Raw genomic sequence first — 25,039 nt, 5'->3', positions numbered from 1 at the left:
TACTACTCTAAAAACTCTGGTTGAAACAAACTGTGTTAATATATCTTTTATAAACAGGAAAAAACCCAACAATACACTAAGAACAGCATAGCTTAGAATTTATCCTAGGTCATACTTATGCTAAAGCTACAATGGTTCTTAACTGACATGGGATCATACTGTCTGTATGCCAGAATGCCTAGGGCATTTTATAGTTATGTATTAATAATCTGTACTTCACAATTTCATGTAGGTTTAAAGGAGAGTTTTTGGCAGTTCTCACTGCACACGCATCCCCTGTGTTCAAAGTGTTTGGGCAGAAAGCACAGACAAAGCCACCCTGACACTGTTTGCTTTGCAGCACGGCACGGCTTCGTGCACGAGGGAACTGCCTTCTGGCTCCTCTGAAAGACATTCAGATCTGGCCAAGCTAAAATCCAGCAGGAGTGGGAGGAGGAAAGTGTCTGGGAACTGAGGAAAACACCGTGTGTGGTAAGCGACCTGCAGACTTGGGGAACAGGGCTGGTACTGCACAAGTGTCAGTATGAGATGGAATCTGTTTGGCAAACTAGCTGGAATCACAGCAGCAAGTCAGCAAGGAGCCAGCCAAAAGTAAGAGACAGGCCAACAAAACCAAGCTTTGTGGGAACATGCTAGAAAGCAAGCACTCACTGAAGCACACTAGAGTTACAGAATCAGCATTCAGTCATGCCTGCAAAGTGCTCAGACTTGCAACTTTGGTAATACAGAAATTGTATTCTAGAACATATTATTCCTAGAGGGGAAAAAAGAAAAAGATCAAGTAATTTCACCCTGAGTTACCTGATCAGCATCCACAAATAAGATTTTATCAACAGCTAACGGGAAGAGCACATCCAGAAAGAGGATCTTGTAGCCCCAGATGATTCGCTGTTTCTCTGTTTGCTGGTGAAGCCAGCGTGGCCATTTGTACTGGACAAGCTCGTACTGGAAGTTGTACTTCTTTGCCATATATGGGATGAACTCCTGCAGGGGGAGGGGGGAAAAAAAAGGAGCTTATCTCATTCTTTGCTCCTCTGCTGGAAAAAGAAAAGCATGTTGCAAGAGACAGACTCCCATCCCATAATAAAACATTAGGAAAGAACTGGGAGAAACGCTTTACTGGAACAGCGTGGCCCACTGTCAAATGAGGCAATGCTCTCATCTGTGAGGCTTCCTCCAACACCAGGACAGCACAGATGTTGCTGAGACCTTGCAGAACACAGCTGCTTGCAAGGACACTGCTGCACCTCCCAGGAGCAGTCACAGCACAGCCCACAGCTCCTGCAGCACCACAGGCACTGCTACTGATTTCCCCCTTGAGCTCATAAGCAGGTGAGTTTCTGTAACACCGCTACCTAGGATTAAGCTAATTTTTGAAACATAGTTTTGTTGTTCATTTACCTCTGCATTCTGTGTTGAATTCTGCCATTTGATTCATGAGGAATCACAGACAACTGATAAACATATCCAGGTGTATTCATCCAGAGCCCAAGGCACTCTGGCACGCACTGCTTATGTACTCTCATCCATCTGAAATACGCTTTTAACATCTCTCCTTAGGGAGCTCTCCCCATACCTAGTTAAAGCCCTTGTTTCCCTGCTAAGTATTTTCCTATGCTCTTTCATCCCTCATGTATCAGACACAAGTCCACAGCCCTGATTTTCATCTTAAACTCTGCACCTTTATCATACAAATCACAAAAAAAAAAAAAAAAAAAAAAAAGTTGAAACCCAAGCATCACTTTCCAATCCCATGCTGTTCTCTTAAATATTTATCTTTGGCACAAGTCCACTCTCAGCCAGACTTCCTTCTGAAAGACATTTTGATACTTTGTGAAAACAGAAGGTATACAGACAGGTAACTGCACACATGGTTAGATAATGGTAGGATGCACAACTGGAAACATTTTTCTTATTTAATTTTCCCACTACAGAAGACGTTTCTAATTAGTAACAAACCTTGAACATAGGTGACAAGTAGTTCTTCAGAAACCAAAACTTTAAGGGAGTCTTGGTGTGTTTCAGCACAGACAACATCATTATGCTATCAAGAGAAAAAGAGAAAACATTTGGAGCAATAGCTACCACATGCTAGAGATCAGCTGCAAACAGATCACAAATTGCCATTTCACATTATTGCATCAACTGTGGGATGTCAGATTGCTGAGCTCAGTGTGTGAAGAAGTGGGCAGCTTCAGTGGGCATACTGCTCAACTCTAGCAAGAATAAAAAGCTGCTGGCTTTCTGAATCTGCTGACAACACAATTTCAGATTCTTTTCCAGAATCAGAGACACTTAACTATGACTTACACATTCTTAACAAAACATTTCTATCCGATTTTTTTGGTAGTGAGAAATTCCTAGGATAGACTGAGTTTGCTAGATAGTGCACTGCTATTCTGAATCCGAATACCACGCAGACAGAAGTTCCTGTTTTCAAGGACTTGTGTGCTGCTGTGGTTATGGTTTGGGTTTTTTGACTGAATGCTTTTTGTTTGGGCTTTGATTTTGTTTGGTTTTAAATATTCTTGCAAATCCTGATCTTTTTACTTGTAAACAGCAGAACACATTCCCTATTTGAAGCTCCAGAATATAAATTCTGAACTGACCGTAGGAATCTTTCGTATAAATGTCCTGAAGCCACAGAGAATATGTTTAATACATCATCTTTATCCTGCTTCACATCTTCATTCTTTTGTCCTCCTGTAAATCCCCTGAAAGGACAAACGTATTCATGAAAGACAAGATAACAAGGCCTAGAAAGAGTGCAACAGACTATGAATTACTACAGTGCTGTTTGGCATCCCTCTCCCTGGTCTCTGCATCACGGTCCACAAAACAGAGCAGTGCAGACACAAACATGGAAGCCTACTGGATTGCAAGTGGAAGGTGCCTGGCTGAGATGCAGCTCCTGGAAACAAGCAATGCTTTCAGACTTCCCTTAGCACACGTGGTAAGGGAACACAAGCAGGACAAAGTGGTAATTCATCTCTCTAGAAACTAAAGGGTCTTATGAAAGCTCCAATGAGTCAAGCCCTAAGTTCAAGCTATTCTAATAGATGGCTATGGACTATCACAGACCATCTGTACCATCAGAAGAACAAACAGCTTTCCAGTTTAGCAGACTTGCAGGTGATTACTGAATTCATTTTTACCATTTGAGAGATTCCCAAAATCCAGATTCGTTCTCACTGGTGCCATCACTCAGTAGATCTTCGTTCATCATGTCTAGTTTTTTCTGAACCTGTGAAAGCATAACACTGCTTGAGAGAGCAGAATTAGATACTGAGCAAACAGCTCTGGAGCACTTTTAGCCTCAGTTTGAATTGTGTCCAATGAGCTGCTCTGTAACCTAAGCTGTATGGAGAAACAGCTCAGCAGGGAACTGACATCAGACACCGAGGGCATGCTAGTCTAAATGGTTAAAAACACTTTGCTCAGAGGTATGTAGGGATCATCCTTGATGAAGGAAACTGGCAAAGAAGCAGCTCAAACAAAGCAGCAACACAGTCCAAAAAAAAAAAAAAAAAAAAAAGCATCAAAACCAAACACAACACCTCAGTACTGCTTTGTGCATTTCTAAGAGGTCTTACTGGACACTGAGACTCCACAGCAGGTAAGCAAGGAAGGCAGGAAAAAACAAACCAACAGGAAAACGTCCCAGAATTACTCTAACATAAGTAAATCCTGCGGGTTACTATGAGCCAGAAGTGGCACAGCCATCATTTATCTGTCATCCTCATTAAATGTTCCAGCTATATGGAAAGGAATCCTGACAGAAGAGTAAATTTATAATTTTCCTTTGTTAAAAATATATATATATATATATATATATGTATTTGCACCTCTTACATCAGAAAACAGAAAAAATACTGGCTCAGTGGATACTCTGAGTGTTTACCACTGGTATAAAGGACTTAACAAGACTGACAGGTTTGTTTCTTATATCACAAGCACACCTGAGCCAGTAAAATGTGAGCGAAACTGTTTCTCATGTGCACACAAAGAGCACAGCAGCTGCACCATTCTCTCCTGTGTGAAAAGAAACAAACCCAAGTCTGTAGATAATTCCCTCCATTACAGATGCTCTAATGTGAACTTTGCCAACTGGCTCTAATTAAGCCTGCAGGAAGACATCATCAGGCCCTCAGTTTCTCCCCCAGTACAGCTCAAGCAGACTGTTTTTAAGAACAGCTCTACATTTTTAAACTCACCTTCACTTTAATAATTTTGCTCTTGAAGTTGTTGAGAACGACAGTAACTTCATCAGCTTCAGGTGGAGAGTCTGTGCCATCGTGGCTGAAAATACACTAAAACACTTCACTACAAAGTAGAAATAAGTTCTTTATGTCTTCTACATGTTTTTCTACACACTATTAAAGCTGAGCATTGCAGGACAGGTTTGAGCTGTGACAAAGTAGTAAGAAATACAGACATGTTCCAGTACATCCTTAAACACAACTGGGTTTGGTAAAGGAATTAATTTCTTTCATCTCACATGCCTTATGCACAGTGCAAAATCCAATCTGCCAACCAATTCACTGCATGTGGGCAAGTGAACTGTTAGATTCACATGTAATGGTGCCAGTATGATTTAGAAGTTTTCCCAAGAAAGAGACCAAAGCATTTCTTGTCCTGTCCCACCTGTAGATCCTGTAGATATCTTCAGATCTGCCCTTCCTGAGCCTTAGAGTCCAAGCACCAGGATTTGCCTTTAACTGGAAGTAACCCTGTAAAGAGAAAAGAATGTCTGTCCATTTCCACAAAACACAAACAAGTTTGTAAGTCATGTATTTTGTCCCACTGATTTGTATTTGGAAATAGTTACTTGTAACCCAGCTGATGAATATAAACACAAGGACCTGAAACCCTCTGAACTGGGAGAAACAAACCCTACATAACACAAAAACTTCCATCTTTTTTCATAAGAACCAAGCATTAAAACATCCACCGTTAGATGACAAAGTCTTCAAGACACCTTGATAGGAACAATCCCAAATTTGCTTCTGCAAAAGCTTGCCTTCGTGAAGGAGTGGGTGCATTTCTAAGCACTGGCTGGTAAGCACCCTGCAGCCTGTGAAAGGTTGCCCACAAAGCATGAGATTATCCATGGTGAAGCTAGAGAGAGGTGTTTCACAGCAGGAAGCAATAACACAGTTCCACAACACAAAATCTCTCCCCTGAAAAATTACAATAGGAGTTTACAATGCTGAATTCCCTAAGAGGAACATCTCTGCTTGGAACAAAGGCTGAGGGAGTTGGGCTTGTTCAGCCCAGAGAACAGAAGGCTCCAGGGAGACTGCAATGCAGCCTTCCAAAACTTAGAGGGAGCTCATAGGAAAACACAAGGCATGCTCCTGATCTCTCAGGTCCCTTCATACCCCTTCATAGTACAGACTGTGAGGAAGAGGATTAGTAGATACAGCACTGTGCACCATGATGCACACACTTCAGCTTATCTGATGAGAAAAAGCCCACTGTCATACACAAAATAAGGCTCACCTTCCCTTTTATACTTATCAATATCACATCACTATAGAATACAACTTGGCTATGAAAAGGCAAGGAGAAATACAAAACTAAGTGAAAGAATTTTAAAATAAACAGAGGAAGCATACATTTTTTCCTTACTTGCTCTATATGTTGTATAATGCATTAAAGATTAAAAAAATAGTTTATTTCAGTTTTTCACTAATATTATCTATAAAGAAGATATCCCAATGGCTAACTTCCCTTGCCATAATTTCAGTCCACAACCTCTCACAGACCGGTGTGGATTAAAGACAGCTGCAGGGAACCATCATGTATTTGGACTAACTCTTTTCCTCAACTACATTAAGAAATTCCTATTCTTCCTTGCTTCCTTTGTTTTCTACAACACTGACCAACTGAGGAACAACGTGGTTCTGATTCATCTGCCAGCAACTGTGGGATGTCAGCAATGTCATGTAGCCACAGCCCCCATACTTGGAGAGACTTAATGCTTTATGTAGGTGGTTGTGCTGACTGCAGAACCACAGTTCTGCACTGCCAAATGGAATCATTTGCTTACCAAGTTGGCCATAACAATGGTATCCACGATGACAGGATTGGTTGAGGTTCCCAGGGTAAACTGGAGGCCCCGAGGTGGCTGCCCAGTGGTGATATCATAGCAGTGTCCTTCCAGAAGCAGATACTCCAACTCATATTCCGCAGCAACAACGTTATCCACCTGTGAGGAGAAGATATTGCTGAACTCACCAGTAGCACAGAAGTGCAATTATTTTAGTGATCCAGTTAATCTACAAGATACAGTAGATATAGTAATTAATAGCACTTACTTTACTTCACCAGAGAAGTTCTTTTGGATGAATACCCACAAAACCTCAAAGATCACGACTCCATTGAGCATGCATTGTTAAGGCTGTTCCTGACCAAAAATCTCTGGCTCCCAACAGGTTGGATGTCAGGTTAAGAAAGGGAAGGACTGTTGCTCTATTTTACAGTTCTTCTCACATTTATTGTGGGTTTAATCAATAGGTTGGTACTCAGGATAGTGCTTTGAGCATGCCTGCAACATCCACTGCCCCTTTCTCAGGCTTTCAACTCATTTAAACAGAGGTGGGTGCTATCCAGAGGCCAGCTAAATAATGGCTTACTGCAAAGGAGGAGTATTTGGTCACATCCTTAAGTAATTCACTTCACACCCTGAAGCCCAGCATTTTCTACTTCTCATCACAAGTGGATTTCTAACTTTCACTATGTGTTTTCAGTGCACATCATTACATGCCAGTGCAGTGCACCTGTAACCACTTTGCAGCCCACTACCTATAGAGCTTCAAACAACCAGTAGAGACCAGATTGTTAACAGCAAGAAGTTAATAATTAGCACTACCTTATCTATCCTACTGAAGATGAAATGAGAATCATCCACTTGTACGTACAAATGCTCCTCCCTTGTTTTTAAAATCATTTCTGTACTAACCTCCAGCTCCTTGGTTTTTCTCAGAATTTTATCTTTCTGTACGTGGGGCAAAAGCCCAGATCAATATTCTAAAGGCCCAACTCATGCCCTGTTTTTTCAGCTCATAAAAGTTTTCAGCTCCTAAAAGTACTGCAGAGCACTTATCTCTGCACCACTTCTACTGTTCTGTTGATACCACAAATCCTTTTGTGGAGCAAGCATTTTCTGCTAACAAAAGCCATGAAATGCTAAAGCCTGCTTGGTCACAAGAAAAGTAAGTGGGATTGACTAGAAATGAGATGCAGACCTTATCTTCCATTACAATATTAGCTGTAGCTCTCATAGGAAATACTTTTAAAAATTCATAAATAAATATATTTAATGCCCAGAGTTTGTTTTTAACTCAGGACATTCTGAAATAACACACACACGCACTTGGAATGGACATACCCACATTCAAAGCAGCACTTCTGCAGGATCTGCTTCCAGCCCACAGCACTGCTCACCCTGTGGCACCCTGCAGGCATCCACGAGTATCTGAGGGCAGCAATCTGCTAGCGAGCTTTGGTTTATTTGCAGCCCTCCTACAGAGTTTCTAGAGGTCTGCAACCGTGACCAGTGTTAAGATCAACTCCTTTGTGTTTATTAGTATTTCGAAATTCTAAAGTTCTTTCCAATTAGAAAAATAACCCCTGGAAAACCAACAACATTTAAATGCAACAACTGTAACGTACTAATTTCATTTACCTCCTCTAAGTAAATATTATCAAGGTCATACGGGGTCCTGACAGATTCCACCATCCAGCTCTCAGGAGTATTTAGGTTCAAAGTGAATAGTGGAGACTGAGGCATATCCAAAAACTTGGCAATTGGTCCAGAAGCAAAGCTGTTATCTGCTGTGAAAGAAATTTCCGGCTCCAAAACGTAGCGATAAAAGCTGAAATTCCAGAAAGAAAAGATTTCAACGTACTTCTGCCAAATTTGGCTAATCCTTCATGCTTTGAACTTGCTGACAGCATCAGTTTTCCCAGAGCTCCAACATCTCCAAGAATCACTGCATGGGATTTTTATTCCCTACTGTGTACAGGAGGCTTTGCCCAAAGCAACATGCTTAGAACAAGCAGAATTTTCACCTCAGAGGACAAAGCAGAGTGTGCACGGATCAGCCATAAGGATCAGTACGTGATACAGTCCTACTCACATACATAAAACCCCACCTGACTTGTAAACCAGCACCACTATCTCACACCACCCACAGATTCATGGATCCTCTGTGGGAACTCATGTCATTGTACTAAAGCTGAAAGCAGTTATTGAGACCTTATGATATTTCAAGGAGTTTAACTTTCTCTCTGGGTTGACTGTGTTTTGTTGTCGTTGCTGTTGTTATTGTTAACATGAGGTACTGTTTTAGTTGGTTGGTTGAGTTTTGGTGTGGATGGAATTTTTTTTGGAGGGATGGAGAAGTGGGAGAATGGGAATTAAGGGCTTGAGAGATGCAGCCCAGCAGAGCTGTGGAACCTGGTGTAAGGGTGGTTTTCTCCACTAGGCTACATTCCAACTTGTGACAAGGCTCCCAGATGGCCGTTGCCAGCCTCACTACAACAAGCATATGCTTCTGCTTCCATACTGCTCTTTGTCAGGTATCAGGTAGGTTGTTGCTGTGTTTATACCCTGTAATGGCATTGCTTACCTTTTTAGAGGCATGTCAGAAAGTTTTGACTGGCAGTTCATAAACACCCTTAGGTTCATGTTTATCAGTTGGTTCAAAACCTACAGTAACAAGAAAGAGACACTCCTTAAAACTTTAACTGGAAAAGGAGACACACACCCTGCTCATTCTCAAGCCTCCCTTTACCACAATCATCTGGTTGTAATTAGATCAGCCACATGCTCCCTCATTTGCAGGCATTCTTTTTGGGATGGAGAGACTTTCTTCCTCAATAATAATGATTGCAAGCTAAGGTGTCAAAGTGGTAAAACTAAAAGCTAGATGCATGATTTTGTTAGTGTGTAGTACACTGTTTGATTTTGCAGAAATGTGTATTTCAGCTGCATCGTTAGAAGGCCAGTGGTCACTACAGAGTCAAGGAAGAAGAGAAACTTTTCAAAATTACAGAATTGGAAAAGAAACACTGTTAAAAATTGTTATAAAGCATATGACAACACTGTATACATACCAAAAGTAACGGAGCAAGTCTTTGAGCATCTCTGGTAACAGGATCAACAATGGCCACGACATCAAAATATGTCTCTCCCTCTTTTGGTCTCAGTTTAACTGCACTAAACAGAAGGAAAAAAAAAGAATTTTAAACTACCAAGTGAATTGAATAAACAAAGGAAAAACACAGTCCATCTCCTCCAAAGTCAAAGTACTTCCTAAACGCTGTGCACATTCCAAAACTGGACAAATAGGGACAAATACAAATATGCATACACATGCATACAGATAAGTAGACAAAGATGTATTCACCATGAAAACCGACCCCATTCTGAAAAGTGTTAGGGATTACTATTACTTCCTATTGCTGCCTGTATTATTTTTTTAATGTTAGTGTGATTTAAACACGTGACAATGTTAGAAAACAAGGAAGAGCACATTGCATAGCAAGCAGCAGCAATCCCGTACCTGTATCGTTCTTCAAAAAATTGGTATTCAATTCTTGCCTCTCCTTTTGGTTGAGCAGAAAGAAGAGCATCCACTTTCATTACCAAGTCACTAGCACTGAAGGAAAAAAGAAAAAAAAAAAAGAGGTTTACAGGTATTCAGAAAAATGCACGCATATGTCATGTTTCTGTCAAATAGCAGCAAAAGAGAAAAGGCTGAACTGAATTGAGAGATGCAAGCTAACAGTCCTACTACCTCCACACACAAAAATTCTCCGTATTTATAATATATTGGCTTGAGAAACAGAAGCATAGAAAGATAACTGGTGCTTCCAAAGCCAGAAATTGTGCCCAGAACACAGTGTCCTTACTGCCCTCACAGAATTCTCTGAAGTAATTCTGAAGATTTAAACAAGTTTAAGGGTTAATCTAGCACTGAGAATTTAAATGGCTTGCAGCCTTATCACTGAGAGGACCAAAGAGTTTGGCTGACACCAAAACTGCTCTCACTTTAGTGCTGCAGGCACTGCATCCCTCAGCCTCACTAACCTCTCTCAGGCCTATAAGAGATTCAGATCAAACCCTTCTTTCACAGCAGCCTTTTAAAACCATGGCTGTTAAGTACTAGTACTAGCAACAGAGAAACTTCCAAGAGAAGGGGGTCCTATCATTAAGCCATCGTTACCCCAGACAACTTCTTCCTCATTATTATTCCCATAGTTTTTCAGTCTGGTATTATGAGAATACCATATCTAACCTTAAAATGTAAAAGCTCTTGAAACTTCAATGAATACTGGTACATACACAATAGCTCTACTGAAAAGCAATACTGTGTCAGAGGACTTTCACAGACAAGCACCACCACAGAAAGATGTAATGCTAACTAGGATGGAAATTATCTTCTTAGTGATAACCTCCATCCCCCAGCTCCCCTCCAGCACCCCATGCCCATGGACTTTGGATCCACAGACACTGGCATCCTTGATCCTGAAGACATCTTTCTTTTGAAGAGCTCCTCTATTGCAAGAATTATCAACAACTATGATTTTCATTATCACATCTCTTCCTCTTCTTTGGTTATTTCTCTTTAAGAAGTTAAAAACACGTTTCTGTAGCACTGGCAGTGAAATGGGTAATTATGTTTGATACTGATAGGCCAGCAGCAGTTAGCTGAACTGCAGGTATACTCAGAAAGCATCTCCTTCCTTCTTTATCTTCTTTTAAACCGGTAACAGTAATCCCACACAAGAATTATGAAACCCTGGCATGTTGGAGGAAGATGATTTTAAAACAGTGTGTCAGCTGAGACTTAGCTACAGGAAAAACTCACTAGAAGTCTGAAGGCTTTAATATTAAGGAGCAATAAGCAAGCTTTCTCCAGGCTGCAGAAAGCCACGTTATCAGGATAGCACCGCTGTTTACCAGCCTCTTCATGTTTACTTACAGATCTTCTTCAAATCCCAGCTGCTGAATCTGTGATTTGATTTTCTGTCCTGATGTCTTTAGGATGATGTTCTCAAGGAGGTGGAAGTCATCCTGATTGAACATCTCGCCATCCTCTAATGGACCAATTATCTTTTATACAGGGGGAAAAAAAAGTGAGTTCAGCATTACTAGGTAAGAGCTGCAGTGAAAAAAATTCAGAGATGTATTAAATAAATGCTACAACTCAATCTTTATGGTATCAGCTGCTCAGGTGAATATTGCTGTCAAAGGCAGCAAAGTTTAACAGATCATTCTATTTACAGTCATGAACAAAATACCCCAGATAAAGCCATAAAACATGTTTAGAATTTTCAATGAATACTTGATTTGCATAAACATAGCATATTAAATTATATATGCAATATGTCCTGAAAGGTTAACAGAATGCCAGGCCAATGGCAGTAGTCCAGCAAATCTCACTGCTGGGGCCTTCAAAAGCCTTGGCTACTGAGAGAAAAAGAATGCCACAACTCATCACTTGCATTTTTTAACCCATTAAAGTATACAGCAGCCATGGAACCTGCCTTCTCCTCCCTGCCCTGAGTGAGCAAGCACGTGACAGAAAAAAACCAAAACTGATTACTGGCAGTGAAATACTGCTGTTAAATAATTTGCCTAAATCTAACTGGCTCTTGTAAAAAGAGCCACTGAAAGAAATTAAGGCACCAATATTCAGTTCAATGTCCAGTGAACTGAAGCAACACAATTAAATTTATCATCCTTTCTGGCTCCTGGACTCAATTCAGTGACAGCAGGAGCTCAACTGCTACCGACAGATCTGAATTTGTATGCAACACCAACAACTAATGGCTCACAGCACCAAGAAAAGGTCACTGCACATCTGAACAAATAACTGGGAAGCAAGCCAGTGACCTGAGGGAGGCCCACATCCCATCCCTAGGTCTGAATGTGTATCTGATCCCTGCTGCTCAAGGCCTGCATCTTTCCCACGAGTGGAATCTCTTTCACCATCTGATCTCACCCTTCCGTTGCTGATCACAGCCCTCTGTCCCTTCTTCAGCTTGAGAACGTCTCTGCAATATATAGCATGGGACAGAATGAAATCCACTTTGGGAGATTCAAAGGCTTCCTTAAAAATATTGGTATCCATACCCTGAAAGAAAAAAAATACTTGTCACTGAAACGTGAAATAAAAATACACCTCTGAACACGTTTTAAAATGTCTTAATAAGAAGATATAATCTTTTTTTTTCTTTCTTTGTTTCCATGTAAGAACAGGTTAAAATCCTGCTAAAATTTACCCCCGGGCTCCTTGTCCTGGTGGTCTTAAACCTGTTCTTGCCAGTCAGTGAAGGGCCCCAGCCCTACTCACTGTTGCTATTCAGACCACTTGTTCCATTCATTTGTTCTGAAGTGATTCCTGCCTAACCTCTTAAACCTAGTTTGAGAAATGTATTTTTCCTTTGCTGTTTAAAGAGCTCATGAGATTGAAGTTCGCCCCAAAATCTCAATAACCAACCCACTCAAATAGATCCCTTAAACTGCATCCCTTTGACTTTTTAATGTTGTGTAGCTTTGACGTGTATGAGGATTCACTTCATTTTCAGATGATATTTTGGGTGAGTCACACCTTGGGAGAACACTCCATTGTTACTTCATCTTTTGTAGTTCCAATATGCTACATTAAGAAATTCATGGTAAGAACAAATACCCTACCTTTGTAAACACAAACAGCCATGCTTACCCCAACTGCAAATTCTAAGATGTCAGCTCCTGCCTCCAGTGCCTTTGCAATTTCTTCTTTTGCCATTTTGGTGATGAAATTCTTGGCATTATTTGATGTCTGTGTCTGCAGAGCTGCCCATATGGCCTTAGCGACAATGGTGTTGCTGCTGTTTGGCTCTTCACTAGGATTATTAATCATGCTGATTCGAACATTATTGCTGGATTTCTGTATTTAACCAAATATGAATTAGGAAAGTTTCAGGTTTTGCTTTAAATGAGAAGAAAAAAAAAATCTGTAATACAATGAACTCACTGTTTAACTTCAAGTTACCTACAGGCACCACTGTGCCAAGAATCTTCTACATAATACTGTCCTGCCTAAGAGAGATTGGAGCACAGCCAGCACTCAGAGAGCTGGCAAAAGAGTGATTTAGCAGTTAGCTATGGATTTGTATGATTCAGTTACCTTCCTGGAACAAATGGGACAGGGCAGAGAACAGTGCTCACTTTAATCTCCAAATAAAAACAGAGAGATTTTCAATTTAGAACCAGGAGCTTAAAAAGAACATCTTTTCTTTACTGTATTAGAGTAAGACCGAGAAGAGAAGGTCAGGGATGTGCCAGCTCTCACAAACAAGATGAAGCTGGAAAATGAAGAACTGATCTCTTCAGGGTCACACAACAGAAAAAAGCACAACTTGTGTTTTTCAAGCCTCTGTCTACTGCTTGATTATTGCTGCTAAGTGGTGCGAGTGAAAATACCACCTACCTGATGTTTAATGGCATCATACAACAACTGTCTTCCTGAAGGTTTATCAAAATCACCAACAATCCAAAAAGTCACCGGTCTAACAAAAGAATCATCTGCAGGAGAAAAAAGGGGGCAGGAATAGTTGAAGGCAAAATTTGAGAGGAAAGCTTCAGTTTTTCTTCATTTGGAGGAAAAACAAGGTCAACATGCAAAGACTCGAAACAAAGTAGAACAATATATGAAAGACCCAGATAAAGCTATGCCAAGCCTGGCAAGAGAAGAACAGTAGTACTGATGTAATATCAGAGTTCATTTACCTCATTCAGTAAGCCCACTTTGTGCATGCACTTGTGTTTCTAAATTGGATTACTTATTTCTTTATACCTAATTTAGAATTTTTTAAAAGAGCCTATAAATAACTTATTGATTCCAACCAGAGCACAGCATACTGCTTCTACATGCTGAAGCTGTTAGTTCACAAAACCAGTTGTGCAGGAAGATAAGGAGTGACAAAGCAAACATGCATTTAGAACCTGCTGGTTCTAAGGCCAAAGTTAGAAAGGAACCAGGAAATTCCCAGAACAATAACAGATGGAAAGCCAAAGCATGATTTACCATAGATCTCCTTGGAAGACATTCCTGGTCAAACAGCAGAAAGGAAAGAGGGAAAGGAAAAAGACATTACTAACTTGATAGTGATTCTAATATGTACCAAGAAGCTGCAGGACTGTGCTGGGCATAACTGAATCACGGAAGCTCGGCTCCAGCAAGCAGCACATTTGTATTAATTCTATCAGAATGAGCTTTGACTTTCCCCCCCCCCATCAAATAGACAGATGCTTTATTTCTATACTTCAGCAGTAGTTATATATTACCAATAGCATGAAGATACCATTCTTAAGACCATTTGCAAGAACTGCCATGCCATTATGACTGAAATGTTAAGAGTTTATCCTCCCCCTTCAAAAACCAGCAAGACAGCACTATGCTGAGCCAGCAGTACCTGCACAAATAAACGTGACACAGATTATATGAGCAGATACCAGTTACTAAGTATCTTAAGTGACAAAAGGGGCAGCGACCCAAAACTGTTACGCTGCAGGACCACAAATACATGTTTAAATGAGGTGCAGGTTTAATTAATAATCTACAAAGGGAAAGTGAGAAACTCTTGCCAAGATTAACACAAACCAAAGGAAAATATAAGAGGGAAGGAGTGGCAGCAGGCAATATCTGGGAAATGTGTGAGAGCCCAGTAAAGGCAACAAACAGGAACAAGAGGAACTGGTTCAAATGACAGCAGCTCATCAATGATTCCTAACAGAGATGAGTACAGGAAAGGCCTGATTAAGTCTGTGCATGCAATTCTTACAATGAGCTGAGTTTGAACACTAACAGGGGACTTCATCTATACTGCAATTAAGCCATCCTATCACTGAAAAAGCAGTGCATGTACCAGAGAGATATGAATAGCACAGACCAGGTTATCAGCTGTCTTATATAAGGAACAATAACATTTTTTAACGAACCCATACAACCTTTCAAAATTTCAAATTAGGATAGAAGGCCAGAACCCCTCTATATTTTTCTAGTCAGTGTAATTGCAGCATCTGAGCTTACACTGCTGCATTTCTGATGGCACCATCCACCTCAGCAAGAGCAGGCTGGGTGGGACTCCCATCCCTAACAGAAGGCAAGGTTTACAGAGCAAAACATTTTTGCTCCATGTAGATGTCAAACCCTATAAAAATGTTAGTTTTTAACACCTGGATTGCAGCATTGCCCACAGGCTTGGACAAGACTCAAGTGCTGTGTACTGTATGTATGCTTGGAAACACACAAGAGTGAAGTGCAGTTCATAATCCATGGTAGATGTTACCTCTCTTTGTCAAGTAGGTCATGCTGTTTGCCACAGCAGCTGTCTTATCTTTGGAATCCAACGTGCTGAATCTAGCAAAGTCATCCACATAAAAGTTATCTGAGAAAGAGAAAAAGTATCTAGATGTCAAAGCAAACAATTTCCATGTAAAATGAATAAAAATTCACCCTTCTTACCAAAACATTATGAATACTTCCCACCATTTTTTCCTCATGATACTGCTTTTTAGACTTGATTTCCATTGTTAATATATAATAAACTGAGGAAGTTAATTGAAATAATTATTCAAGTTAATTTATATAAAGATACATTCTAAAGCCCAGTTACTCTTTTTCAAGCAACTCGAGAAAGCGTTTGCAGTCCTTGCCATTATTCTGCAGTCTTGAGAAGTTCTGCTAAAATACATGTCACAGCAAATCCTAAGTAATTCAGAGATGTCTGTCCTTCTCAGCTTAAAAAGAGGCTAGAAATAAGAAACAAACTGATGCTTTATACATATTACATGAACGTGCTGTCGTTGGCTTTTGCTCTCAGTTTCACAAGCCATATTCCCTTGAGGATTTGTATAAAAACAAAACAAACTCCTGGTGTGATAAATCTGTACCTATTCATGCTGTAAGTAATACATCTGCCAGCACTAGGGCTACAGTGTTACTTGGGGCAATGCTTTGCCACTAGAGCTTTCCATTGGGACAGCAACTCTTTGAATCAGATACTTCAGGTTTAATGCAATGAAAAGCATCCCTTACTCATTGCTGTCAGATCTAGGTACTCTCTGTCTGACATTAAGATCCTCGAGTTAATTCTTGGAACAACATTAGGCTGGTTCATGATATACTCAACCACATCTTGGTCATTAGATAATTCACCCTGAAGGAGAGGAGAAAAAAGAGTAAGGCATTATTTATTATATCACACCTCTGTGCTTTAGACAACTTAAAAAATATAAGAAAATACACAAGTTAATTTGCTTTGTGTATCACATATCTGGGGACTTTTGAGTCAGTTTTCAAAATACTCCTTTCCCTCCAGAGACCCCAGCTGCACTCAGCACCTACCAGGTACACAGCTCGCTGGAAGATGCTCGTGGTTTCCAGGATTTTGTGCATTGTCACCGTTTCCAGGTCATCAGGATCCAGCTGGTCCTTTTGGAAAGGCATCCCATTGAACAACACCACAGGGAGAGGGCCTACACCCGTCTGCTCGTAGTAACTTTTTGCTGCCTAAATCCAGGGACAGAGGTAGCTTTACTGTGTCAGCCCATTACCACAAGGATTCAGAATATTTCTATATAATATCAAAAAACCATCTGTTCTAAAACACACTAAGATGTCCTTTCAGCAGCACATAGAACACTTCCTGCATCTTACACACCCCATATGCCCTCATCTTTCAGCCTCCAAGCAAAAAGAGCTGCCTTATCACACAGAAATGCATTAGTGTTGGGTTGCTGCTTTGTTTTGTTTGGGCTCAATGTGGTGCCTAGCACATTAACTGAGAAGACTTCTATCATTCAAAACTGCCCCTGGTGGGTTCCAGCTCCAGAGAGAGTGCTCTTCCTTCCGCTCTCCTACACACAAAGATGGAATGCTTCTGTGCATACAATTCTATTTATGTAACTCTGTCTGCCTAGTTTTTAACATGTAGGCTGTTTTGCAAGTGTTAGAGTTATTGTAGATGGTATTTTCATTCATCCTTCTAGAAGATTCAAGAAAAACAAATATCTATTCCTTTCCATACAATCCCAAATAGGATCTGTCTCATCTCACAGAAAAGTAACCAAATACTGATTTGCTCTCAGTTTTCCCCATACAGGAAAGAATCAAGCCTAAAAATAACTAAGAAATTCTTTGAGGAAGGTTGCTGAATGCCTTGCTACAGGAAAGCCATCATGAATTCAGGACCATAGCATAATCTCATCCAGCATTCAGACGCTGATAATAGGAAAGAAAATCTACACCAATCCCTCCTAAGCATTAAGCTCCGTGGTTTTCTTAGGAACCATTCCCTCACCTCCATTTTTGAAAGCAGTTTTAAACTACTAAGCTCTCCACACCAGAACGAGAAGAGTATCCATGAGTCACAGGAAAGTTATTTTCATTCCTGTACTACACAGAAGATTTCAGCAATATTAGATCACAACATGTGATGCACACTAGTAAGATAAAGCTCTGTGCTGAACATAAATTCCTACAGCATTATGAGGTCACTTTAACGTGATAATAGACACGTGCTGAGCAAGAAAGTTGCATCAAGAAACTGTATGTAATCATATATTTCAACTGTGTTGAAGCAGAAATGTGACAAATGCTTTAATTGATGAATTCTTACCTTCCTGTTTCGATCATAGGCAGAATCAATTCCCAGAACACTGTTCACTTCCACATAAGGATACTGTTTCTCAAGAACACTAACCACATGCTCCACCTTCAGCTGATCTCCTGTTTTTACTTTGTTATATATCTGGAAGGGGAATATAAATACAAGTTTGCAGACCAAATGAAAAGCACTTCTAGAAAGGTAAACTGACCTGTCACCTGTATTCCAGTAATTACATAAGAAATATACATATACAAAGCTTTAAGAGCAATACTGCAAAATATATTTTCATAGTTATTCACTGAAATAAAAACTCCTAAGTATGAAGTTATAAAGCACTCATAGCTCTGCAAATCATCCTGCTTTGCCTAACAGTCATCACAGTAAGACTGGAAGTAGATACATATGGATTTCTTTAAACATCTTGCACCTCTGATTACAAAATAGTCCTCAGAGAAAAAAAGGCTTATTGAAGACATCTCATAAACAATAGAGTAAATCTCACACGTAAAATAGATAATGATCATTTCCTTCCTGAAGGCAAAAGATTTTGCTTTTGTGACTTAAAATTATATATTTTAAAAAAATAATAATAACAGTCATAGTCTTCAAGTTACCTGCATGACCCAGCTTGTAGGTTTACATAAAGGTGTCAAACCATAAGTGAAAATGGATTAACTAATGCCTAAAATACTTATTTACATGGCAAAACTACGCAGCAGGAACTATTCAAGGGAAAAAATAGATATATTGAGGGGATATACCCATTTAGAACTCATTGGCAGAATAAGGAAAGAGGTAGGAAAACTACACACGAATCTTACATACATAAAAGCACATAAAAAATATTCATTTTCATTTTAAATGAATACTCACAGACATGACTGTCTGGAAAGCATAATTATTGTCCATTTCTTGTGCCACATAATTGTACACTCTAAGAAGGGCAACGCCAGGATCCTGAAGGCCATCAACATCGTCACCGTCATCAACCACAAAGACTAGTCCTATCCTGCAATCAAACAAACCCCATATCTTGAAGCTATCACACTAACAAATAATCAGCTCTTCATACAGTGGTGGAGCACAGTCATCGTAGGCAAAGGCCTTTTCCTAAGCAGATCAAATGAAATGGCTTTGAGCAGAGTGGCCTTATAATATACAGCCTCTAAAGGTGGGTTCATCAGAATCTTGCTTCTCATCTCTTTCACCCATAGTATTTCGTTTTAGGATTCTTCTGGACTATTGGAGTAACTTTTACTCAGCTCTGGTTGGTAGTAGCAAAAGTTATACTCAAAAATTTTTGAAGGAACAAGGTTCAGTAAATGCCCTTCCCAGCCACCAATCCAAGTTACGTGATGTTGGTGCAGTGTCCCAGCACTTGCAATTGCAAAATCACAAAAATACAGCTGATGTAAAATAAATTCTAATAAAAATACAATAATTACCTCAGTGGGATGTGGTTACTGAAGAACATCTCTGCCACATTCAATAATTCTGCCGTGGTCTCATGAGTAGGATCTACTATCAGCACCTGTCCACGAGAAGGCAAGATACTGGGCTTTTTAATTCATTTTTCATTGCAGAATTATCATCAATGCCATTTTATGCATTGCCAGAGAGATGAGAGCCACTAAGTCATAGTTTCTACTACAATCTTGAAGTCCAAAATCATAACCAAAAGTACCTCATCTGAGCTGCTGAAGTGTTACCTTACAGATTTCACAAACTTTATGCTGGACCTGACAACAAGCTGCAGCTAAAGACTGGGCAACCCCCAGACTGAAGGGGCACCCATGAGTAATGCAAGGACTGATGATCATCTTTTGAACTTCTGGTGCAAGAATGCTTTCTAACTAAGACAACTGAAGCTGCTCTTAACCCTGTTAAGGAAATATTAAGAAAGAAATGTGATTTCATTAACCAACTCCAGCTATTATCACAAAGCAGAAATGCACACAAATTCTCACTTGTCAAATGATAAGTTTGTTCCCCCAGTGGAGCAATCCATAGATGTGCAAGCAGCACACACAAGACCAGTCTAACATAGAGAATCATGCTCAGTAATCTCTGAACCTCAGTTGTAGCTCTCACTACTACAAGAAAAACAAAACCTTTGAGAGGAGCACACTATCCCAAGGTATTTAAACAGCAAGGAATCCAGCATTGCCAAAGCTAATGGCCCTGATGTTTATAAGCGTACACACAAGTAACAGAAGAACAACAAACACCAACACATTTAATTCCCAGTCAGATTGCTACTTACCAAGTTATGGAAGTTTTTTCTGATCTGTCTGATCACCCCTGGGAACGTGGGACGCAGCAGTTCCTGCACACTGGAAGGCCAGGAGTTATACCGGCTGTCAACTTCCAGATTGTTGATCCACTAAGAGAAAATACCTGCATTTTAACGACTGCCAGTCATTCTGCTCAAGTCTGAGGTTGTACAATATTTTAAAATCAAAAACTACACAGCATAGCACGAAAAAAAACTAAAACAAACAAAAAATCCTCCTAAGAGCTTAAGAACACACAGCTGAAGGGCACATAAGTTATCCCTTGTATGAAACCCACGCACCGTAATAGCAGGGCTTCTGATGTCCACTGCGTAGTCTGAATCTGATGGCTGGATGTTCAACTTCAGGACGTTGTGCAAGGACAGCCCTTCAATCCCCAAGCTGTGCAGACCTTCCATAACACGAGCTTCATTGCGTAGCACATCAAACAAGCTGGAAGGAAAAGAAAATCTGTAAATTTTAAAGACAACAAATAACTGTTTGTATCCTAAGAGTTAACAGATAAAAGGTATGGACAAGTCTGCCATATCTATGCATTACTTCTTGTTTCTCACTTACTCCTAACTCTCCCAAGGAATCTGAGATAACGTAAACCTATTCAGTTATATTTCTAGGAAACACCACATTAAATAAAGAGAAGTAAGGCATGATATACATGTGTAATTTCAATTGCACACTGCTGAAACAGATCTTGACAAAGATAAAGGTGGCTTTCAGATAAAAGACTTACAGGGACTTCTCTTTTGAGAATCAAATGTTCTACTTCAGAATAAAATCTGAAGGCAGCCCTTGGAAACCAAAGTCTTGTGTGTTCACAGGACAGACCACACAAAGGTGATTTCCCACTCTGACATCCCAGCATACTGCAGTTTTCACAGCAGTTTTTTTGCTTTGTTTTGTTGAGCAAGTATTTGCATAAGGGAAGGAAACACAATTTGCTTTTTGCAGAAGTTAACAATTAAACCTAGTCTAAATACAGACACTGGGAAGGAGGCTCACACTGTCTAAATGATTTCTCTATCCACACACAAGCAGGATGCATGATTCTAAGCAGGATACAATTTTTCTGAAAAAGAAAACATTCCCACCTAAATATGTCCTGAGTGTCCAAATCAATATGCAGCCCATTGATGAAGAGAGCAGAATCCCCCGGCTGTAATCCTAACGTTCCTTTGAAATACTGGAAGAAAGCAGAAGGCCATTAGAAGAATGCTGTGGACAGAACACAAATACTAGAGAGTTCAGTGTGCCAAAACTGGATTTTACCTCCATTACTACTCCAAAATGCATGACATGACTTCTCAACTACAGCCTCTGTTGACTTGATGCATATACCCATGGCAGAGGAAGGCAAGTGAAGCTAGCTAGTGCATAGACACACATGTGGGACTTCTGTTTGTGTGACTCAGTGACTCAGCAGTAGCTTTGGAAAGTCGCTCAGTGGATTTTTAAAATATACCTGATTAAATTATCAGAAATGCTTGAGAGAAGTCATTTAGTGCTATGACGAACAGTGACGGAGAAGCACAGTGTTTAGACATTAAAAAAGCCTGACATCATGGAGATGAGCAAAGTAATGGAAGAATAGCTAAGTACCACGTGAAGTACCAAGAACAGGAAAGCATCTAGTCAGGAGGAATTTAGGTATTTGATTAAATAATGGTGCTCTCAAAGAAGAGCTGAGCACATGCAGTGTTAACTTGTACTTTTTTGTGGATAATTATCTCCTAACCTTTACCTTGCTAAAACCACTGAACTTCGCCACCAGACAATACTCACAGACTGACCATCATGCAAAGAACAGCTTACAGGGTTGGTCTAGCTTGGTTTGGATCTAGCAGCCTAGATGTACTTGGAATGAAACTGCACCCACCAAGTCACAGGCCTATGGACCAGACTGCTCTAGCACAAAACAGAGAAGCCACCAGGCAGCTCTAACTTGCATTTACATTCTAGACTTTGTCCCTCCCAGAACCACACTGGAGAGCAGTGTCAAACCACATCCCTTCTGTTCACATTTTATCACTACTGAACAACAAGGGATTTCTCTTTCGGAGCAGGAATCTCAGGGTATCCTTAATTAGCCTTCAGGTAAGTGTTCATTTAATAATGGACTAGCTAAATGTCATCAATCAGATTTTAAAACAAGGACATAACTGCCTACCTTTCACTTTTCCTACTAATGTCAAGTTAGACCAAAATGCATGAAGAGATCAGCATAAACCACATGCTGAAAGCTATTGTTTGGCTCTGTTTTTATTACAATCTTAAACTTTCATTTTGTATTCTATCCAGATGGCACAACCAGGTGCATTTTAATTGTACTGCACAGAATTCCCATGTGTCTATTGTTTTTTCAGTGCTTTGCTAATGCCAAGGATACAACAGAGCTGCTAAGACATATTTCTCCAACCACTTGAGCTTACTCAAGGGTCACAAACTTGCCAGGGGCCCTGGGCCCTCATCAACTTCATTTATGTATTATTTAATTTCAAAGCACACGAAGGCTGAACAAGCAGATGTTAAATTTTATTTCTTTGCACTCAGAATTGTAGCACTGGAATAATGTCCTCCTCAGTGTGGTTCCTCATAAGCCAAAGCAGAAGGTTTTGTGTTTCTTCAGCTGCTTCACCGTGAGCACTGCTGAGTTCTGATACCTAAGCACTGCCACAAACCAGGGGATGAGAACTAAATTTATTCTGCATCCTTAAAGGCTGTTAAAAGGTGCTTAAAACTCTTCAGGCAACAACCTTCTAACAAGCTACATTCTATGCAGCACAGATACTTTAAAATAATCCCAAAGTGTAACTACCTTTTAACTCTACTTTGACTAAAAAAAAAAACCACAAACACTCTTATTTAATAGTCAGTTGATTTTGAGAAGTTCAAAATAGAACCAAAACCTACAGTCATGGACCTGAAATCAGTGTCAGCCTCTTTGTCACGGCTGACCAGGGCTGTGACATGCAGACTTCACACACCTGCTGTATCACTCAAGCAAGAACAAAGTCAGACACATGAAAGGCCATCCAGCAGGTGCAGTTCCTCCCAAAACAGTGACCACATCTCTGCAGCTCAAGCCAACCAGCCATCACCACACAGAGCTCCAACTTGGCTGGACTGATTTGAACACAGACATCCAAATTTCTACTACTTCGTTTTTGATGCATTGCTCACATTAGAACAGTCTACATGGAAAGCCTAAGAATATCTTAGCTTAATGTTTTCTGCAAATAACTTTCCATTGCTATTAAAGCTCATTTTATAAAGGTAAATAAATGCAGGCAACAGATTGAATGTTCAAATACTGAGCAGTATTTCATATACTGCTTCTACCCTGTACATTTTCATATACCACGACAAAGTTGTGAGTGAAATTACTGGCTCAATATTTTGAGCCAAATGTGAAGTTTTTAATAGAATCATTACTATTAAAGCTTAAGCTTTTATTAAAACATAAGTGAGATAGCACTACATGACTTTCTTGAAGTGTTACCTTTTGATTCTCCTCAATTTCTGTTCTGAGGTCCATGGAAACAACTGTTTTTGTTATGGCTCTGCAGAAATAAAAACATGATGCTGTGAATCATCATTCTGCTTACGTAGTGAATAGATTACTTATCTAACTAACCCATTTTTTGTAACTTAATTATCAATACATTTAGTTCCTTAGTATGAAAAGCTACAATCAGAAGAACTTGCATTTCGTGGTACCATTAAACAGTTGGATGCACATTTTTTCATATATATGCTCTTTAATATATACAAGAAATATATATAGTTTTCATATATCTTATTCTTTAATATATATTTAATTCAAGAGAACATAAAAACATTATCCACGTGCAAACTGCACCAAGAAAGACAAGCTTTTGGCTCTCAGTATCTAGTTTCACATTAACCCATAATAAAAGTGGGCAGCTTCTACAACAGTAGAATCTGACAGCACAAGACATGGGGATTTCACTCCTTGTGGGCTCTTGTTCCTTTCCCTTCACTGGATCTAGTGATTGCACCATCATGGAATGGGCAAATTCAGCTCACATATCTGACCAGAAACCAGATGACAGAAAAAAGCACACCTCAAGAAACTATAAGCAACTAAATCTTTACATCAGGTATTAGAGATGAGACCAGAACTCAACTTCTTTTTACTCTTCAGTGTATCTCCACCTGCTCAAAAAGGAGTAACTCCTACATACTCATCTTCACACCCCAGGTCATTAAACCTATCAAAAGGAATCTATTTCTCTACTGGTTGGGCAGGCCAAATTATGACCGAAATTCTTTGAGTATGCTCATGTAATTGATGAAGCACAAAAAGCAGTGGAATGGCACATCAATGTCTGGCACGAGGCTGAGTGAGCAGTTTGCCAGAGGGGATCTCAAAAGAGTCATTCAGAGAAAAGGTTAAGCCTAAAGCCTCCAAACAGGAACACTATGCAATAAATTCTTGAGGACTTGAAGCAAAAGGGTCAGAAGCGTTTCACAATAACAGCAGAGCTGGTTCTGTTGAATTTACCACCAGTTCACACCAAGTGCCACCAAAGAGAAATGCTGTGAGACCCTCTTTCAGCCATAAGCTGAAGAATGGTGCACAAACATTCCCCAGTGGTTGCTTCCAGCTAAACAGAAACACAGATGTTAATTAACCCAACCACTGTTGCCCATCTCGTGCTGTGCTGAGAAAAAAACAGACAATATCCAAAGCATTCATCATCAGAATCACCTGGCCTTTGTAGGGAAGTTCTGACTCAGATCTTTCATGACCATCAAAGCATCCACAGGAGGAGCAGCCAAAATGCGTGCAGCAGATTGAAAACTTAAATCTGCAAGTGAACCAACAGTAAGATGAAAGAAGCCAATGCACCCATCTTACATTTGACTTGCAACTTTTTTGCTTATTAGTTACACATAAAATTCATTTTCTGTCTTTACATTTCCTTTGCTTTTCTGCATCTAGCAGGTGATACAAGAAGTCAGTTTCAGAGCAAGTGGGTTTAATACACTTCACAATACAGAAAGTAAACCTCACTTCAGTCCCATGAAAGAAACTTTCTGAAAGCCATTTC

At 39.9% G+C, this 25,039-nt stretch overlaps 1 protein-coding gene across 4 annotated transcripts in view; it reads right to left on the bottom strand.

Moving 5' to 3' along the window:
• The window catches only part of UGGT1 (UDP-glucose glycoprotein glucosyltransferase 1), a 45,002-nt gene that overhangs the window by 5,623 nt on the left and 14,340 nt on the right, over nucleotides 1-25,039 (bottom strand). For 3 of the 4 annotated variants that reach the window (XM_042820661.1, XM_042820659.1, XM_042820658.1), the window contains exons 10-36: nucleotides 24,697-24,796; nucleotides 23,464-23,524; nucleotides 21,056-21,147; nucleotides 20,249-20,399; nucleotides 19,937-20,056; nucleotides 19,119-19,204; nucleotides 18,547-18,682; nucleotides 17,683-17,814; nucleotides 16,410-16,574; nucleotides 16,101-16,221; nucleotides 15,352-15,450; nucleotides 14,088-14,111; nucleotides 13,491-13,585; nucleotides 12,741-12,947; nucleotides 12,018-12,149; nucleotides 10,995-11,125; nucleotides 9,573-9,668; nucleotides 9,124-9,226; nucleotides 8,637-8,716; nucleotides 7,691-7,880; nucleotides 6,053-6,211; nucleotides 4,645-4,730; nucleotides 4,215-4,299; nucleotides 3,156-3,244; nucleotides 2,610-2,714; nucleotides 1,960-2,044; nucleotides 802-984 (exon numbers count right to left, since the gene is read on the bottom strand). In XM_042820661.1, the coding sequence (XP_042676595.1) occupies nucleotides 802-984; nucleotides 1,960-2,044; nucleotides 2,610-2,714; nucleotides 3,156-3,244; nucleotides 4,215-4,299; nucleotides 4,645-4,730; nucleotides 6,053-6,211; nucleotides 7,691-7,880; nucleotides 8,637-8,716; nucleotides 9,124-9,226; nucleotides 9,573-9,668; nucleotides 10,995-11,125; nucleotides 12,018-12,149; nucleotides 12,741-12,947; nucleotides 13,491-13,585; nucleotides 14,088-14,111; nucleotides 15,352-15,450; nucleotides 16,101-16,221; nucleotides 16,410-16,574; nucleotides 17,683-17,814; nucleotides 18,547-18,682; nucleotides 19,119-19,204; nucleotides 19,937-20,056; nucleotides 20,249-20,399; nucleotides 21,056-21,147; nucleotides 23,464-23,524; nucleotides 24,697-24,796 (3,113 nt within the window). The remainder of the gene's footprint in view (nucleotides 1-801; nucleotides 985-1,959; nucleotides 2,045-2,609; nucleotides 2,715-3,155; nucleotides 3,245-4,214; nucleotides 4,300-4,644; nucleotides 4,731-6,052; nucleotides 6,212-7,690; nucleotides 7,881-8,636; nucleotides 8,717-9,123; nucleotides 9,227-9,572; nucleotides 9,669-10,994; nucleotides 11,126-12,017; nucleotides 12,150-12,740; nucleotides 12,948-13,490; nucleotides 13,586-14,087; nucleotides 14,112-15,351; nucleotides 15,451-16,100; nucleotides 16,222-16,409; nucleotides 16,575-17,682; nucleotides 17,815-18,546; nucleotides 18,683-19,118; nucleotides 19,205-19,936; nucleotides 20,057-20,248; nucleotides 20,400-21,055; nucleotides 21,148-23,463; nucleotides 23,525-24,696; nucleotides 24,797-25,039) is intronic. The other variant, XM_042820660.1, reaches the window with a different exon arrangement.

The sequence above is a fragment of the Centrocercus urophasianus genome, unplaced genomic scaffold (genome assembly GCF_019232065.1).
Source record: "Centrocercus urophasianus isolate 14NV4802_14NV808 unplaced genomic scaffold, USGS_Curo_1.0 seq_19, whole genome shotgun sequence".
Classification (NCBI taxonomy): domain Eukaryota; kingdom Metazoa; phylum Chordata; class Aves; order Galliformes; family Phasianidae; genus Centrocercus; species Centrocercus urophasianus.
This window is presented reverse-complemented; position numbering and strand designations above follow the sequence as displayed.